This window comes from Protobothrops mucrosquamatus, unplaced genomic scaffold, assembly GCF_001527695.2.
Source record: "Protobothrops mucrosquamatus isolate PMUCROS unplaced genomic scaffold, P.Mucros_1.0 scaffold733, whole genome shotgun sequence".
Taxonomy (NCBI): domain Eukaryota; kingdom Metazoa; phylum Chordata; class Lepidosauria; order Squamata; family Viperidae; genus Protobothrops; species Protobothrops mucrosquamatus.
Genome location: NW_015387007.1, coordinates 192,173 through 211,177, shown reverse-complemented (window position 1 = coordinate 211,177; position 19,005 = coordinate 192,173). Strand labels below are relative to the sequence as shown.

At 39.6% G+C, this 19,005-nt stretch overlaps 2 protein-coding genes across 3 annotated transcripts; one reads left to right on the top strand and one right to left on the bottom strand.

Annotated features, from left to right (window-relative positions):
• Positions 1–1,702: 1,702 nt before the first annotated feature.
• GMNN (geminin DNA replication inhibitor) lies at positions 1,703–11,981 on the top strand. Of its 2 annotated transcripts, none has more exons than XM_015818378.1 (6): positions 1,703–1,773; positions 6,148–6,243; positions 6,901–7,033; positions 8,956–9,038; positions 9,114–9,224; positions 10,894–11,981. In XM_015818378.1, the coding sequence occupies exons 1-6, from the start codon at positions 1,720–1,722 to the stop codon at positions 11,068–11,070; spliced, it is 654 nt and encodes a 217-aa protein (XP_015673864.1). In that variant the 5' UTR covers positions 1,703–1,719; the 3' UTR covers positions 11,071–11,981. The 2 variants fall into 2 exon arrangements, with proteins under 2 accessions (XP_015673864.1, XP_015673863.1); XM_015818377.1 differs by having other exon boundaries at positions 1,709–1,773; positions 6,145–6,243.
• An 829-nt stretch (positions 11,982–12,810) lies between these two features.
• Positions 12,811–16,465, bottom strand: ARMH2 (armadillo like helical domain containing 2). Its single transcript, XM_029284574.1, has 2 exons — positions 16,267–16,465; positions 12,811–13,250 (listed from the first exon to the last, which is right to left on the bottom strand). Exons 1-2 carry the CDS (start codon positions 16,463–16,465, stop codon positions 12,811–12,813), a joined length of 639 nt encoding a protein of 212 aa, XP_029140407.1.
• Positions 16,466–19,005: the final 2,540 nt, after the last annotated feature.

Genomic DNA, 19,005 nt, shown 5'->3' with positions numbered 1-19,005 from the left:
AACAAGGGGGGGATCTTCCCATGGGTTGAAGATTTAATCCCCCCTTCCTTGATTTGAAAGCAAGCCTCAGATATCAGACGCCATCGCTGAGCTCAAGAATGTTTGCTTTTGACTAAAGCAGGGGTAGGCAGCCTTGGCTCTTTTATGTCTCGTGGACTTCAACTCCCAGAATTCCTGAGCCAGCCATGCTGGCTCAGGAATTCTGGGAGTTGAAGTCCACGAGTCCTAAAAGAGCCAAGGTTGCCTACCCCTGGACTAAAGCATGCGTAGGACTGCGCCCCGAAGGACTGCGCCGCGCCCAGCAGCTTTTCTTCCAGCAGCCCCCCTTTTTCTCAAAGCCCCCATAGACCACCTCCTCCAAATATCAGGGAGGTAGGCCAAAAAGACACAACTCAGGTGGACGTGGGGAGGGGCAGGTTTAGAGAAAGGGAAGCCCCTCATTGGCTCTAGGTTTTCCGAATTCGGGATTCGATAGGCTAGAGGCCTTGGACCGTCGGACGGGTATTGGCGCGGCGCTCGCTTGCGTAACTAGGCCCGCCCGCCGACGCAGCGAGGACTTTAGGGCTGCGCGCGAAAGGCTCCTTGTTCAAGCGAGCGCGGGAGTCGGGTGTGGAGCGTTGGCGGGCGGACGGCCGGCCCCGAATCCGAGGTTTGCCGTTTCTCCCTTTTCCTTCCGCGCTTCTCGCTGGTTCAGAGGCGCTTTTCTAAGGAACCCGGGGAGGGAGGCGGGGGGATCCTTTCGGAAGTTTTCGCTTCTTTCGGAGTGGCAACCCGCGTTGGTGGTGATTTAAGGAGGGGAAGGGGAGCCATTTTCCGATGGGATTCGTGGGAAGTCGCTCTGGGATTCGTGCGCTCCCTAGCTTCTCCCGACGTCTTTCCCGGGGAGAATGGGAGTTGGAGTCCGTCCTCTTTAGGGATCCCCCGAGGCTGGCTAATCGGGGCACGCAGCCTGCCCTCCATTTCATCGCCCCCTAAATCTGGGCGTTTCCCTTAAAAAACAAGCTTCCGTGCGAGTCGAGGTTTAAAAGAGATGCGGGGACTTCAGAAGTTAAGGCTTCAGACTTACCTGCGCTCAAAGGGCTTAGTTCGGACTAGCGGATTTAAATTTATTTTGGTTTTTTTAAAGTGTCTAAAAATCAGCGTTTCTCAACCTTGACCATTTTAAGGCATGTGGACTTCAACTCCCAGAATTCCACAGCCAGCAACGCTGGCTGTGGAATTCTGGGAGTTGAAGTCCACATGCCTTAAAATGGTCAAGGTTGAGAAACGCTGTTCTAAATTTTGCTTTTATTAAATGATACTCGGGTCATTTAAATGAGGAATTTAGATGCTTATCTAAGTGAGGCTTTCGGCCCATTCCCAAAAAAAATAAAAGGCATCCATGCAAATAAGCCCGAGGGCTTGCTTAGTCTTGGCGGAAAACATGTAGCTGCAAGTGCTGCTTTTTGTTGGTGACCTGCTTTCACCCATGAATAAGAGGATACTGGTGCAAGATGCAACATGAGGCTGGCCTTGGTCTTTTGGATGTGGTGAATTCTTGTTCCAAAGTTCTCAAGTTTCTTTTCTTTTTTTTTTGTGAGCTTCCAATACAGAATGACTAGCATGAAATTTTAGCCCGATGTTTGAAAAGAGCTGAGGGGCTTTGGCTGGGCAGAATAATTATGTTGGTGTTCATGTTTTCATTGTACTTTTTTTTAGGTTTTGGCTTTAAAAACAAACATGAATTCTAAAATGAAGCAGCAATCAAATACTGAAAAGCATCCCTCAGCGAAGGTAACATGTTAACAAAGTGTTCATGTCAGCACTTATCAAGAAATAATAGCAGTTGCTGTTTGAATACTCTTTATTATTTCCTATAAATGTTATGTGTCGTAGAATACCTGGATGTTAAACTGTTACTTTACTTTGTGTATAACTGTTACGTTATTTTGTGTATAAAACGAATAACTTGGGCTGATACATTTCATTTTAATATACAAAGCCCAGTGCCATGTCATAGGAATAACACTTGTTTAAATGATAACACTTTGTTTTCTTTTTCCTTTAGTTCTAATTTAAATTGGCATTTGAGAGAGATCATTCTGCTGTTAAGTTGCATTGACAGAAGAGACACAAATGCAACTAGTTTACTGAAGTCCATTTTCTGCTGTTGAACTGCAGGGTACTCATTAGACGCATAATTTTGACTCCTTAATATTATTTAATGTCTTAACTAAGGGCTGGGGAAAGAATAGCTAGCAAAAGGCTAATTGCTTCATACGTCTGAGATCAAATTGGTCAAATTCAGTGGCTATAGGAAAGAGAATCTCTAGGAAGTCCAATAACAAATATCCTGCACAATTAGATGTTGGGTATAGGAATGAGAGTTAAAGTTCAAAAGGAGCCTTTTGGCATCATGTAATATATGATGCAGAATTTTTCCTAAATGAGCTCTATATATTGGAGGACTGCTGGCATGACACTGAACAACCTAGTCATCTTTTCAATGCTTTAATTCACTTCTTTGTCCCAATTTTGCATGGCATGGCTGACTTTTATAATCGTACCCATTAGTGTAAAGGAGAGATGGTCAGGTGGTCAATTCTTGTCACACTTCCAATCTAACAGTGTATGAAAGAAATTTAAAAAGATCAGAACTCTACCCATGAGCACAGCAAGTAAGCAAAATGGGACCAGGACTGTTGTTTGGTGAAGCAACTAACAAAAGACATTTTTATCTAGAAAATTGGCTAGCTTAAGCCAGGGGAAGGAGGAAAATAGCTCAGAGAAAATGCTTCTTGAATGGATAGCAAGGCAGAATGTGGCTGACTCTTAGGTCCAAGTCCCATTTTTCCTGATCATGTGATCCAGAGTGAAGTTACGTATAGTTCTTAACTTACCATCACATTTGGGACCAGAACATCTGTTGCTAAGTGATGCACTTGTTAAATGAGTTACATCTGATTTTACGACTGTTTTGTCATTGTCATTAAGGGAATCGTGGTCGTTAGGAGAATCGGACTTCCCCCAAAGATTTTGCTTGTCGGGAGCCCCTGGAAAGGTCACAAATAGAGATCACGTGACCCTGGGGGGAAAACTGCCACTGGCATAAATACAAGCTGGTTGCCAAGCACTCAGATTTTGATCACGTCACTGCAGGGATGCTGTGGTAGTTGTAAGTGCGAGGAACGGTTGTAAGTCATTTTTTTCAACACTTTCAAGTGGACATAAGTTGAGGTTTGCCTCTGCAGTTTAAAAGACTGGACATTGATCTTTGGAGGTATTAGGATCATGTAACATCTCAACAATAGTTCACTTGACATGGCTGAGTAAACAAACTTAATTTAACCCAAAGAAGACAAATCTGTAAAAAATACATTTTAATTTCTCAATAAAATTATTGAATCATTTGAAAGGGTTTACTATCTTAACGTGAAATACTGACCTTCCCATGATACTCAAATGTGTCATGCAAATAGCACTTTGAAGTTTGCAGAAAGTAAGCTTCAACATTCGCAGAAATGGACAAAACCTGAAGGTATAATATCCAAAATTAGGACTTCAGCACTTAATGCTGCTCTCAATAAGTTTGTCAACAGCTGTATATAGAATAAGTTTTTTTTCTTGAATTCATTGCTAAAAGTATATCTTTAACTGATCAACTATGTTACATTTGTTCTCAATATCCTAAAAGCACGAAGTTATACTATTTTCCGTTACCAAAATGTTTTATAACAATTTCAGATTGTTTTTAAATCAAGGGTCACTTTTGAAATACCCCCTATTAGTTTCCAAAAAGTTTAGCTAACTGATCTATTGATTAAAACATGTAGCAATATTTTATATACATTGATATCCCTTGCTATTCCAGGGCTGGATTTTAGGGTTTAGCTTTCAGAACTTTAACTATACTAGTTGTGAATTTATCAGGCATTGCTGGGGTAGGAAAATCAACATGGAATTGGGAGTTAATAAGCAACATTATATACACATAAACAATGTCATTAAATAACGGTAAGTTTTCTATATTGACCATCTGTCATGGTAGTGTAAGAAAAATAAGGATAGAAAGATAGTAGTGAACAGACCATTTATGTGTCTCATTTTATTCCCACAACATATGAACATTTATCCTTGGGTGACATCTGGAATGTCATTAAACATCAGTTGTATATTTGTTTGATGCTGATACCACCCAACTCCAAATGACTCTGATGTTCAAGAGATTTATTCAAAATCCCTGTTCTAAAAGCATCTTCTGCAGATTTTTGTAGAAGGAAAAAAAGAAATTGTACTTATGAATGGACTTGAATTGTAAAAAGAAAGAAAAAAAATGCATTTCATATCATTGCCAAAAGCAGATTTATAAAAAACAATTGCATAATAAATTCATGGGGCTGATTGTCCCTTAGTAAATTCTCAGGTAGTTTGAAAAAAACTTAATGCTAGTTTTGAATCATGGCTCAAAAATGCGAGCAGCACCTGGAGCATCCTAAACAATGAAATATTTGAAAGAATATTTTTTCAGGTTTGTAGGCTTATTTGGCTTGGGCATATTATAGGGATGCACAAAAGTGTGCCCATTACTGCCTGCATTACCCTATTCTGGACCAGTTGTTGCTTCCGGTTGTTCTTCAAGGGTCGCTCCGTGTAGAGCACAGTGCAGTAATAAACGTGGGGAGTGATTAAGGTATGAGTGACTGTAAGCAGAGTCTTGTGATCCAGGAAAGCACACAAGACAAAGTTATACAAAAGTGGTTGAGTTGTGGAATAATATCTTTTAAGTCCAGTTTCACCAGAGGTGAAACTTTGCCCTCTGAACTTGTTCTCTTTGTTCACCTAAAACGGGTAGGCAACCTTGGCTCTTTTATGGCTCGTGGACTTCAACTCCCAGAATTCGGGCTCAGGAATTCTGGGAGTTGAAGTCCACAAGTCATAAAAGAGCCAAGGTTGCCTACCCCTGACCTAAAAGGTATTGATTGGAGCTTGGGTATTAAGTATACAGAAGCTTATTATTGGCAAAGAACAGAAGAAGGAATAATATATAGAATATAGATATAGAAGACCTACATTGTCTTGAGATGAAATGGGTATTGGACCAATATGTTCTTTGCTCCTCAATATTCTCAGTGTTTATTTTATACTTGCTATCTCTTTAACCTTCATCAGAACTTATTTGGTTAAACATAAAATATTGCAAGTAATAGGTTAATCCAAGCAAGTGATGTCTGTGAATAGTTCTTGAATCTAATTCAATACCTACAGTTACAATCTGAAATTAGTGCGGTGTTTGTTCCCAAAGTCGCTGGCAGTTGTCCTCAAGTTCAACAGTAAATTAATTGGCAGCAGAAACTTTACCGTGGGAAAGGTTAGCACTTGTCATGTGAAATATAGTGTGAATCACAGACTTTCTCACGCTAGTGTGACATTATGTTCCTGCTATCCCTGTTTGATTATCTACTATTGTTTACTATCCCATGGTGGCAGTGTAACTTAAAAAAAAAGAATGCAGGATATTGCTTGTTTACACATGACAGGGTGCCAGGCATTCTTTTCTTCCTCCCTCCCCCCCCCCAACCTCCAAAAACAAGTGCTCTGGCTAGATCAGTATATTGTCTCAAACTAAGCAAATAGGAACCTTTAGAACAATATACTCTATGTAGTATTTTACTTGTATATGTAGAGCTCTCTCTAAAGCTTTCTTTAGTCATCTTTATTATTGATGAAATTATAATCATTGGAACTATTTTGAAGTTAACTTCCACTCTAGGCACAGTGTAAATACTACTGTTGATGCAAGACTGAATTTTGTAGTATCTGGTTGAAGTGCAACAGTAGACTTACTGTAACAGCATATAAATTAACCTGAATGTTTATAACTGCTTAGGGATCACCAACCTACTTCTGGAATTGAAAAGGTAGAATAAAACTACATCTGAGTGAATCCGTGGTTTCTTGTTGGTGTCTAGTTATGATTGCTGTCATGAGAGGGCTGTGCCAGGAGGTTCCTTGGTCTAACTTACAAGTACTAACCTTACAAGTTACACTTTTAGAAAAAGTTCCCATCAAACATAATATTCTTACTAAATGTGGGCATGTTGGTAGTGTTTAAATATTAATATAGTCCACTTAAAAACTTGACTTCCTCTATGTGTTGTTTCCCAGCAGGTTTCTACAAGCATTACAAACTGCGCATCACAGAGGCAGACCCTTAAGATGATACAACCATCTATTACAGGTTGTCTGGTGGGCAGGGCAAATGAGGTATGTATGTCTTTTGAACGGAGTCTAGTTAGAAGTCAATCAGTTATGAGCTGACACATGAATTGTAGTTTGCTCTTAATTAAACTGCAATTATGCTGCTAATTTAAGTTGTATGTAATAAAGAGTCCTAAATAAATGGCGGGCAATCTGCAAAACAACAGTTCTGAAGTACAAAACAGACCAAGTTGTATAGAGAACACTGCACCTTGTCCACTTTGCACTCTCACGACCCCAAGAGGTTTCCTGCCCTGGCTTAAATAAATAACTTGAACTGGACATTAAATTAAGAGAGACCAGTGACTCATTTTCTGTCACTGCAGCTCAAGGTAATATTAATATGAAAGCTAACTGGACTCTCCAACAGAAGAGAATATATGTAGCTCAGGTTTGAATTTTGGTGCTCTCTGAGCTTGGTTTGGTTGCAGACGTTACAGTACCCAATTAGGTAACATCATCAGTGCAGGTGGGGGGCTTTCTATTTTTACACAGTGGCTTCCCAGTTTGGGTGGGACTGTGGTTTTCTCCTTGGTAGTTTCATGATGAGAGGGTATTGTTTTCTGGACTCCCCGTTTTAAGGTTAATTAAATGGATGGAAGGATGGGTTTGTCTTTCACCTTCAAAGATCTAAACTATTAAACTGCTCATAATTTATAACAGGCTAAGTCTTCAGTTAAGAAGAAATTTTGGAATGATCAGCTTATTTCCAATGTATCCAAATCTGAGGCTGCTGATAAAATAGAACACAGAAACATAAGAGGAGCGATCCATCCTTCTGATCTTACAGTGAAAGGTTTGTTCCCCTTCTAAGTACCATAGCAAATTATCATATTGGATTGGGTGGAATGTCGTCATCTTGTTTTCTACAGCATCTGGCTAGAAGCCTCTGAACCCACAACAGAAGAAAGAGCTGTTGAATTGGAGTTGTAATCAAGTAATGATATTTAGAAGAGAGCTGCAGTTTTTAAGAATTTATCTCATCTCATGCATTATATTTATTATATAATTTCTACAAAAGAAAAAAAGAAAAGTTAGCTATTGGGACTATGAGAAATTGACACTTACTGATTCTTTTGTGTTCAGCATGTTTGTGCAGGCACAGAACTAAAGTAGAGTGGTACTTGATTGGGACTATTATGAAAGGGAGTGGACGGTTAAGTGATTAATCTCATGAAAACCAATTTGATGTTACTTCATTTATGTATCATATCAGCAGAAAAATTGAAAAATAACTATATAAAACTGTCATCATTAAAAACTGTAAGCACATGATCAGGGAGGATGATGTTAACCATAATAAGAAAGCCATTACAGGATCTCCCTCGGATCCCCAAGCCTGATGGCATAGCCAAGTCTTGAGAAATTTGAAGAATGTTGAAAGTGATGGAGCCAGGCCCATTTCTGATGAGGAGAAGATTCCATAATGTGGATGCCACAGCAGAGAAGGCCCACCTTCTGGGACCTCCCTAGTGCAATTCCCTAATAGAGAGGATCTGCAGCATGCCTTCTCTACCAGTTTTGGTGGGACAAGCAGATACAATCAAGAACAAGTGGTCCCTCAGATAACATGGCTCCATGCCACAAAGGGCTTTAAAAGTCAAAATCAGCATCTTGAATTGGGCCCACAAGCACACTGGCAAAACCCGTGCAGCATGTAGAGCAAAGGTGTAACGTGTCATTGTAGAGACATAATAACTGCTTGGGTTTCTAGCAAGAGGAGCTGAAATAAGGTCCTGTTTAGAGTCACGTAAAGAATGAATAAGATTATACAGAAAAATAAGGGCACCCAGATACTGGAGGGATTGTGACCTAAGTGCAAGTTGTTTTAATTGAGCTTGAATATAACAAATCCTAGAGACACTCTTGGCATTCTCTTGTTTGAGATGGTCATATAACCCAATCCAGGAGTTTTAACTTGAGCTACAAGGTAGAATAGAAAGTAAATTAAAAGATAGGTAAATAAATGAGACTTTACCCCAGCTGCCAAGCCTGTGGTTCCAGCTGGGTCAGCCTCCAAGATAACTCTGGAATAGTCTGGGGGTGGACGTGGTCTTTTTCCCTATTTCAGTGGTTCTCAACCTTTTTAATGCCACGACCCCAACCGGTCATAAGTCGAGGACTAAACCGGTCATAAGTCGAGGACTACCCAACCGGTCATAAGTCGAGGACTTTCCCTGCCCAGGAGTGCCACGCATGCGTGGTTCCGCCCCCTGCGCCGGCCGAGGCATAGCTGGCAAGCGGCAGAGATGGAGCAGGCCGACCACCAGCTGGCCCAGCCCAAGGGAGGTAAGGCACCCGCCGGAAAAGGGGGGAAAAATGGCGGACAAAAAAATGGTGGACAGCTTTGCTTGGCGACCCCCGTGAAATGGTCGATCGACCCCAAATGGGGTCCCGACCCACAGGTTGAGAACCACTGCCCTATTTGCTATTATCATGAAGAATATGTATTTTTTTTTTAAAAAATGATACTGCACTGATACCATAGTGTTTCATATGATTTCTATTAAAATAATACTTTATATCTGTTGACAAACAATGGTAACTTTAGGGCCTGTGGATTTCATCTCCTAGAATTCTGAGAGTTGAAGTCCACAGGTTGTAAAGTTGCCGTGGTTGACCACCCCTGCTTTATGTGACTTAGCTTTGAGGTTGCTAGAGTAATTCCAACAAATTTTATGTGACTATAATATCAGTACTTATAATTTTTCCCCCCAGGCAATCCTTCATTCCAATATTGGAAGGAACTGGCTGAGGAGAGGAGGAAAGCCCTGCATGAGGTTTTACAAGAAAATGAAAAGGTAATGTTCTTAGAAGTGGCAGAAGACATCCTTTGGAAATCTGTCATTATCTAAAAATCTTTTTTTTTTCTCTAGTTGCATCAAGAAATTGAATTAAAAAATAGTGAAATTGCTCACCTAAAAGAAGAAAACGAAGAACTGGCAGAACTAGCTGGCCATGTTCATTATATGGCAAATATGATAGAGGTAAGTTGCTCGGTTGATAAAATGTTGACTGGAGTTTATGCCTTTGGGAAATTAAAAAGTAAGTAAATGGTTAATCTCTGGGATGGAAGTAACAGGGAGTATCCTGCTACAAGTCCATTTTGCATGGCAGATGTGATCTTTTGAATCCTGATCTCAATTTTTCAACTTTGAGGTTGAGCAATAGCAATAGCACTTAGACTTATATACTGCTCCATACTGCATTACAGTGCTCTCTGAGCAGATTACAAGGTCAGCATATTGCCCCCCCAGCCATCTGGGTCCTCATTTTATCGACCTCAGAAGGATGGAAGGCTGAGTCAACCCCGAGGTCCCCTCAGGTTCGAACTCCTGCTGTGAGCAGAGTTGCTGTCATAACCCAAGGACTACATGTACAGTTAGCGTGTTTATACTTTTAAATAGCTATAATTTGAAATGTAAAGTCAAACTTACCAAGAATAGAAGTAAAATACTATACAAGGCTGCTTACCAGGAAAAGAGCAGCATTTCAGCCTGTGAATTTGCCTCGTGCAAATTTTGTATTATCACATTGCCTTTGTAATAGTAGGTGAGTGCCATTTCACACACTAAAGAGAATGTCCGCAGGGCTTCCGAGATATACAAAATGATTTGTGCTTTAAGCTGTCCTTTTGGGGTTTCGTCCCCACAATGGACCATTTCATTCTATCTTCTTTTGAGTCCTTAGAGTTGGTTTTAAAAAAAAAATTTTCCCAGGCCCTGGGTATTTGTGGCACACATTAGCCAACAACAATAATAATACAAGTTCAATCACCCTTCCACTGGTTGGAGTTAGTTTGGAGATGGGAGAATGTATGTACCATTTTGGATATTGTGGACAGGCAAACATTGATCGCAGGGACTCGTTGATTTATTTAGTATTTCTTGATCAAATGGCCCTTTCCCCCCATCTCCCATGCCATATACTTCCTAATGACAAGTACAAGCATGTCACCATATGAAGAAAAAAAGCATTTGTATTCTTTGAGGTTATTTATAGAACAGCATTTTCAGAGTATTTTACTAAGTCAAAAGAAGATAAGTGGATCTATTCGCTTCACATTTTTACAAAGTTTAGCTGGCTTTCAGATTCTACCAAGCGGTACATTGTATATGTACCAACCATGTTCCAAAAAAGAGGGTGTATTCTAGGGCAAAGAGAAATTGTGCACAAGATTGGTCCTTAAGCCTAGCTGACACCATAGAACTTTTCCAATTTAGTGCTGAAGAGTGAGTAGCAATTATGCAAACAAACATGACTGAGTCACTGACTTGTCAGACAAGAGTGTAGTTCTAAGGCTAAATGCCACTACGCTAAAAGCAACTTAGCAGCTTCTTTGGTCTAATAGTTAAGGGTTACGAAACCAGGAGACCATGAGTTCTACTCCACCTTCGGCATGAAATATGACTTTGGGCCAGTCATTCTCTCAGCCCACCTCACGTCACCACACAGGGTTGTTGCAGTGGAAAACGAGGAGGAGGAGGAGAAGGGAGTATTAATTATGTTTGCCACCTTGAGTTATTTATTTAAAAAAAGGATAATTTAAAAAATGGAGAACTAATGGAATGTTCTATAGACTTGGAGTATTACTGCTTAAGATAGTGCTATGCAGATGAAATTTTGTCTCTTAACACCATTGTTTCACTTATCTAGCAAATCACTGGAAAAGTACCAGAAAGCCTAGATATTTTGAAAAATTTAGATCTGGAAGAAATTGCATATGAAGAAAATGATTCTGCTGAGGAAGATTTAGATGGTGAATCTGAAGAGGAACATTCACAATTTTCCAGCAGTTATACAGATGATGTTGCAGATGTGCCTCTAAATTGAGAAAGTAACCTCTGAAAGTATTGGGCTCTAAAGTGGAGGTGGGGGGCAGAGCAATCAAGAAATCCTCTGAAAACTACAGATTTATCAAAGATTTGGAGGATGGGATTGCACTACTAATGTGTTGCAGTGACTAACAGTCTTACCAGAAGTATTAGATTGTATGTTGTCACTTATTAATTGGAAATACTGTGTATTTCAGCTTGTAAATAAGTTTTTATTCATTTATGACATTTGTAATTACCAAATAAATTTACCCACACAATTATGATATGGTTTTCAAAATGGAACTTATTTCTTGATACATCATAATAACCAATCTAGTTTTATCTGGCACGTATCTTTATTGCTGCCTAGAGACCTCTTCCATTATAGCTCAACTCCCAAATATTTTGAAATTAGTAATTTTTCTTCAATTCTTCCCAAACCAGACGTGCCTCTGCTTCTGCCTTTCAGGATTAATTTGCAGGTTTACCTTGTCACAAAAGATAGTATCTTTCAAATGTAAAACACTTTTTCTAATGACTTTATTAAATCCACAGCTTGGGACCCCTCAATCTTACCTTCTAATTATCCCTGTGCATGGAATAGACAGTATTTGGAAGAAAACTGCCATATTTTGTTTCAAAGTTTACTGTTAAATCTTTATAAAATTAGTGCAGTGTAAGAGAACATATTTAATTCTACTGGGTTATATTTAGCAGAATAGATTAATCATTTAACAGGGAAATGAATTGCCCTGGCCACTTCACTTTGCATAAATGTTTAATCTGTACATCATCTTACCTGTTTTTTGCCTTGCTGCTTCTGATTTTTGTAACTTACCTGATAAAAGTTTTCAAGAAAATTTGAAAGCTGCTTATTATATTGTGCCATTTTGATTAGTTTTATTAAAGTTACCTTTCTGCTGTGGATCTCATATTTTTCCTTACTAGACAAATCATTTTAAAAAATGTTTTATTTTGATGCTTTGACTACATGGGATATAGGGATTGCAGCTGTTTCCAACTGGGTGTTCCCCTGCTAAAGTAACCTACAGCCCCATCACCTCAAATCAATCAAACTGAAACTTTCTTCATCACAAATGGTAAGACTTCTTCCCAATCTAAGACCAGATCCACAATTATCAAATGTTTAGCTTAATGGGATTTGTAATAGATTTCAATAATTTTTAACGGTAATAGTGCACGAGGTGTTATTGGGCATAACAGCTTAATTGTGTTTTGAAAGCTGTTTATTGTTCTTAAAACCATTTTCGCAAAGCATTTCTTCAGATTGATAGCATGTAGTAAAATGAAAACAAGCATCTAGCCAACCTTGGCTGAACTCAAAAATAGGTAAGCGGACTTAAAACGTGGATAGTTCTTGAAAGACTGCTAGGAGATCCCAGGGTTAGGTGCTAGACCAGACATGTCAAACTCGTGACGTATTGGAGCTTTTCCCCCATTGCTGGCAATGGGGTGATCGCAGTTTCCTGGTGACGCGTCTGGCCCGCGAGCCAGCAGTTTGACACCCCTGTGCTAGACTAATAAGTTGAACATCCAGGCAGTAAGCAATGGGGATCGGTTCTGTTGAGTTTAACTTTGGACGTTTATCCTTTTTTTCTTTATTGATTGAATGAATCTTAGAATTAAATCTCAGTTTAAACACTAAGCAGCAATTTTATTGTGTCAAATATTTGAAGAAAGCAATACCTAGTGCCTCCGTAGCAGAATATTTGTTCCGACACACATTCCCTTAATTCTATTTGTATACTTCCATGCCTGGATATCCCATAAGCATGTACATTAAGGTAGCATAGTTTTGGGGCCAGCCAAACCATTCCATATTAGATAGGTATTCCAACCTTTTCTCTAATGTTTGGCCACCAATTTCATGAAATAATTTAATATAAGACATATTATTACAGCAGACAACAGTCATAAGATAACAAACCCAGAACTTCACAAGAACTAGATCTGAGTCAGCTTCTGCAGAATCTTCATCTTCTTCAAGATAGGAAAGCATAATTTCAGGAAGGTGGTGAGCTTTGGCTTCATTTTGGTTTATGGGGTTAATGTAGCATACACTACATAATCCTTTTAATACGGAGATTCTGACTTTTGTGGATGTATCTGGCATAATCAAAATATCAATCATGTCCTGAATATATTGTAAAGCAAGACTTCCAGCACCAACACCACCTGTAAAGCAATCATAGTTCTTAAATTCTGAGCCACTTTCTGCATAAACAAAGCCTTTTAAGCACTAGTATCCAAAAATGCCCTATTCCATAAAATGGATGGTTGATTTAAAGCACAAAATATCACATGGGTCTAGCTTGGTTCATCTGTCTGAGTTTCTTTGATACATGCAGGGGGAAAAAATCACTGCTGCCAGCTGTAACATTTCCCAAATTTTCAATAAATGACATCAGCAATCTGCATATAAGATGAAGCAGATTCTTCCCCTTTCCTGCCCTCATTCAGCTTGCAGAATTTGCACTGATGATTTGAATGCTGGTATTATAACTGCTGCCTGAAACAAGAAACAACAGCCAGAAAAATGGGATTTCTGCTTCTCAGTTTAACCCAGAGAAATCACCTCCGAGCCCAATACTGTGTTTCCCCAAAAATAAGATCTGCCCTGGAAATAAGCCCTAGCTTGATTTTTGGGGTTGGGTCTAATATAAGCCCTACCCCCCAAAATAAGCCCTACTTGAGAGCCTGCGCCAACCAACTGCCCATTCCGTCAGACATCTGGGGGGCCTCTGCCACGAGGAAGGGGGGAGCTACCCCACGCATCCCACAACTGCTTACTGTGTCGAAGGGACCCCGCAGCTAGGCCTTCCATGTCCCAACACCTGTCACACTTCGCCTGTTCGGTAGTAGCTTCTCCCACTTTCTCCCTCCTCCTTTGAACAGCCCTTTGCTCCCGTTGCTGCTTTTTCAGTCCCGGATCTCAGTTTGTCCAGAGCCTGTGCAGATGGTCTTTGGAAACGAAGCCCCACAGCGACCGGGTGAGGTGGGAACCATTCCCTTCGCATTTGGACCGGCTCCGAAAGGGCCAATCTGGCTTTGCAGCAAGCAAAGGGATTGGAGGCACATGAATGCATGCTAGTCTGGTGTCTCAAAACACGGGTTTTTTTCAGGGCTGCCAGATTTTCACTGCCAGACTGTTTAACTTTCTTTAAAGTTTGCTTGATGCAGAATACGGTTCCTTCCTGTTGTGCATCAAGTAAACTTTGATCAGCTGGCTATCGTACTGTAGAGGTGAGGTTTAGCAGGCCAAGCATGCAGGCAGAGGCATGGGGGGAGGTGGGCAGTGCAGATTGTGTGCATCTGCCTCACTGTTTTCAGTGGTGCTTCAGTACCCCGGTGGCTGGCCAGCCGCTTCAAATCAGCTACATCATGCCATGGAGAGATTGGCTGAGGTTTGGGGGATGGTCTATCCCTATTTGTGGCGTGGCTGCCAACCAATCGCCATGCCACTTCTCGGGAGGGCAGCGTTAGCTGCCAATGCAGTGATGGGGAAGGCAGGGTGGGGTGGGAAACCAGCGGAACCTCCAGGAGCTGCAGGGATCCCTGTGCGCCCTTTGCAGTTGTCCTCCTGCAACGCACAGCCTCTCCCTGTAGGAAATCCGGCTCCCCCAGGGTAAGGTTGGTCATTGTGAGAGGCTTGTCCTGCATGTGCGGTGGAGCTGGTGGACGGGGATGGGCTACGCCTCCCTTACAATATTGATGATGCATGTAAGTAAAAAGGCAGTTTCCAAAGCCTTCCTTCCCCACCAAGTGAAACCTGAGTCGCCTGGGGGGGGGCTGGCCGGGCTGGGCCTTGTAATGAAAAAATAAGACATCCTCCGAAAATAAGCCCTAGTGGGTCTTTTGGACCCAAAAAATATATAAGACCCAGGCTTATTTTGGGGGAAACACGGTAGAACAGCACAGGATCTGTTGGACATGCTTGCAAAGAAGGCATCAGCTGAACCTGGAAATGTTACTGTCACAAGCAGGAGTGTCTGCTACAAAAAAGGATCCATAATGGGTATATAATTGGTGAGTGCTGTATGCAATTATGTTGTGGTAGGCTGCTCTTTTTACATTGAACAGTTCTTACATGAGTCAGTTTCTAAAATAAAAACCTTAGTTGAAGAAATGTATGAATTAAAAAAAAATCCTCCCGAATGGAAAAAAAAGTTGGATAAATAAACTAGAGGAAGGCACTTTTCCTGCACAAAAAAAATATTACTTTGCATGGCTTTACTCTACATATCTGGCTTGGAGGTCAATTGGAAGGACCTCCAATCTCTGTTGATTAAAAAGGAGATGAGGTATGATGATAGCCAAAGGATCAATTAAGTTACAATTCTTGCTTCTAAACACCATTTTTATCAAGCAATTGGAAACTTTAATAGCAGTGATGACTTTTAGGCCTTTTTAAGAATGCAGTAATTTTGAACCACATCTCTTCTAAGTCCCAACTAACAGGCAAGGATACAGAGATTCTACTGTAGCTGAAGACCCCAGAATACCTGAATCTCCAGCTGAACTCTGTAGGTCTGATCAGTCCTGCTTCCCTAATATTTAGAATGATGGGAAACCTTTTGGGCTTGGTGTGTCAAAAATTCATAGTGTCTAACTTGACTCTGCTGAAGCATCATCCTGAACAAGGGAAATAATCTCCCCCCCCCCCGCATCTATGCACATGAATAGTGGCATTTGGCAATGCCAAAGCTGGGTCTGAAACTGAGACCTGGGCCTCAATTTTAACTTTAGTGCCACTGATGACACTCAAAAAGACTAGCTTGGGGGATGGTTCAATTGGCCCCATGGCCCAGCATTCCCCATGATCAGCTATACCCGCTTAACTTCAAACTGGCAGCCCCCCAAAACCGGCAAAAGCACACCTCATTCTTGTATTGTCCCCCCACATAAATCCCAGAGGAACTGAGGTCATGTAGGAATACGCCCCACTTACGTGCCACATCCACAACCTAAAATTGTTCTAGAATGGGGTTGCTTTCAAAAAATAGTTGTTGGATGTTGGTGAATGCTGGCATGTCACCCAAAATGTAGTGTGTCACCTTTGACACGTGTCTTAAGTTTGACATAACTGATTTAAGGATAATAGTATTACATATTATTTAGATGAGTGTAGAATACATTAATCCCCTCTTTTTGAATCTCTTATCCCAAACCTAGCTCAAACTTTCATGCATACCTGTGTAAGCTAGCAGGCCTACATATAATGCAGCCTTGGCTCTTTCTTCCAGTGACAGTTCTGTATTTCTTAGATCCATGCCATATATTTTAATTTTGTGGTGGTGGAAGATCGGATCTATCAGCTTGATCATTGGTTCCCTCATTCTATCACAATAGATGCTATAGCAAGCTTTTAGTGTACTAAATACAATTCCCATGTTGCCTAAAAAAGTATACTTTTTTCATCAAGTAGAAAAACACTGGAAAAATCAATATATTGGTTCAGTTATTACAAAACTCATTCATAACTGGTAACTAGGTAATGAGTGCTGTAAACAGAATGTACAATGTAACAGCACAGATTCTTAATGATGTCATGCGTAGGGTTATTCCTCTGTTTTTCTAGTTTACTTAAATCCTACTTTAAAAAAATATTTCTCTATTAATTTTGCATCACCCTTTTAACTTTTCTCTGTACCAACTGAGATTAATTAAAAGATACTTTCTTCAGCTCCACATTCCAATAAACAGCAGAACAGCAAGTTCTAACTCACCTTTGGAAAAATCCAATATTTAACAGCACCTGCTAATTGAACTGTGTTCTAGAATTAGCAAAGTTGACGGTTAAAATTCCTTTTAAAAGTACCTTCTACCAAAAGTGATAAGGCACTGAGGGAAGCTTTAAAGTCAAAGGAAAGAGTTCTCTGTCTTCTAAATATTAAATCTTAGCTTCCATTATCTGGGACCACAGTTGTTACAACTGTTAACAATTCAGTGTCCAGGAATATTTGCAGGAAGAAGCTGTCTAAATCCTGCTCTGAAAGCCTTACACACCCATGAGTCCTTACAGGTAGTCCGGACTAAAAGTACAAGCTCTGTCTTTATTATAAGGTTACATTAACAGAATTTTTCAAGACTGAAAAATATTTTTTCCCTCCTTTCCCTTTACCCTCTGGGAAAATAAGGGACAATCTCATCTGAAACATTTCCTACGCCCTCCCTCCTGCTACGGGCTGAGAAATCGTTTATACACTAGTTGTCCAGTTTGCAGCTGCCTCCCAACGTCATTTCCACATACTTTTACGAAACTGACTGCCAATAAACACAAGAAAACCTTATCACATGCTATTTCGTATTTCAAAAATAATATTTATTATAACTTAAAGGAAGCAGTAAATACCAGAAATAACAAATACCACAAAATTAGAAGGCATATATAAGTCAAGAATCAGTACAAAAGACGGCCATAAAAGGTTGCAAGCTCATGTGAGCAATGTGCTATAAAATCCTGAAGCATAATACTTTCACATCTTATGAGAAATGCTTGTTGTTGTTTTTTCAGTAGACCTTTCAGTAACTGTACAAATGTAATTTTAATCAGGTAATACTTATATTTGATTTATAAATATACAGATATATACATTCACGAAAATGTCTTAACCATGCATTTGCAAAAAAGGGCTTTATTAAATCATATTTCTAAACAAAACTCCAAAATCTACCTGATTCAGAGAATGCTTGATTGTTGTTTTTTTCTGCTTGTAGACCCGAAAAGTAACTTTCATAATTGTATATCCACAAAAATAGTGGCAAGGAGTTTATTAAATACTTTGGAGCTACAATTCTATTCATTTTTATTTGAATAGAATAAATCAGGTTAAACTTAAAAAGGATTTTCTTTAGAGAAAGTCTGCATCAGATTAAGCTATAAGCTATCTTGATCACTTTATGGTCTATAAGGCAGTCCAGAAATCATCTTTGTTATCATCTGTCATATTGAAAAATAAAATAAAATAAATCAAGTTCTTAAAAAGTAACAGGTAAATTTCCCCTCCCTGAAATTTTGGGAATTCGGGGCTTATCTGTCATTAAGTATACTCTATATACTTCTCTGTAGGTTAAAAAAAAGCAAATTTAATTTTTCACTTGCTTTACACAACTTCCACAATTGGTTATCGATGAAAAATGTATTCTAGTATCAACATGCATTCTGAGTGAAGGGCAGGAAAAAAGGAAGAATGGAAATTTAAACGGGGCACAAATCACACTATCTGGAATTTCAACATCCTTGGTTTGGCCTAATTTTGAGTATTGCTTATGCTACCTTAGATGGTTATCAGTAATAAAATGAGACAGGCAGATATTTGATGAATACAGAGATTCAGAGAAGGTGGGAGTTAGAATGGCTTTAAATGTTTGCTTTTCAATGTTTTCAACACAATATCACATATTGCAAACTGGCACAATTATGCCCACCAAACACACACTGCTCTATATTTAACTTATGTTATAATTTCAAAACATCTCTCATTTTTCCAAAGCTTTACAACAATTACTTGGATTTCACAAAAAAGCAAGATTATCATAATCTTCAACAAATTAATATTTCACTATAAGCTACATAGAAGAGCCAACAGCAGCCCATACATTAAATCCTCTCTCTTTTTTTAATGCTCATAAGTTCACAAGTTACAAAACAATTTTCAAATAATGGGTTTTGAATTTTCATTATTTTTTTTACAGGACCATCATGGTTCAGATGAAATTGGCCTATCTTAAAATGTAAATTGAACGCTTAAAAAGCTGTAGCCACTTCAGTTGTACGTCGACCACCAACTTTAACAAATTCACGGGGGAATTTGTCTAGCTGTTCATATGCCAGCCGTCCATCTTCTCCTGAACAGCGACAAAATAAAACAACAATTTAATGTTTCATCTTTTCAACCTGTGGTTCTAAACTGCAAATTCCAATCTCACG

What these genes read in the sequence shown, in the direction of transcription:
- GMNN (XM_015818377.1), top strand. Translation starts at nt 1,720, where the DNA reads ATGAATTCTAAAATGAAGCAGCAATCAAATACTGAAAAGCATCCCTCA. An exon ending in AAAAGCATCCCTCAGCGAAG is followed by an intron (nt 1,774 to 6,144) that starts GTAACATGTTAA and finishes GTTGTTTCCCAG; the next exon opens with CAGGTTTCTACAAGCATTAC. An exon ending in TTTTACAAGAAAATGAAAAG is followed by an intron (nt 9,039 to 9,113) that starts GTAATGTTCTTA and finishes TTTTTTCTCTAG; the next exon opens with TTGCATCAAGAAATTGAATT.
- ARMH2 (XM_029284574.1), bottom strand. Translation starts at nt 16,465, where the DNA reads ATGGGAATTGTATTTAGTACACTAAAAGCTTGCTATAGCATCTATTGT. An exon ending in AGGCCTGCTAGCTTACACAG is followed by an intron (nt 13,251 to 16,266) that starts GTATGCATGAAA and finishes ATTGCTTTACAG; the next exon opens with GTGGTGTTGGTGCTGGAAGT.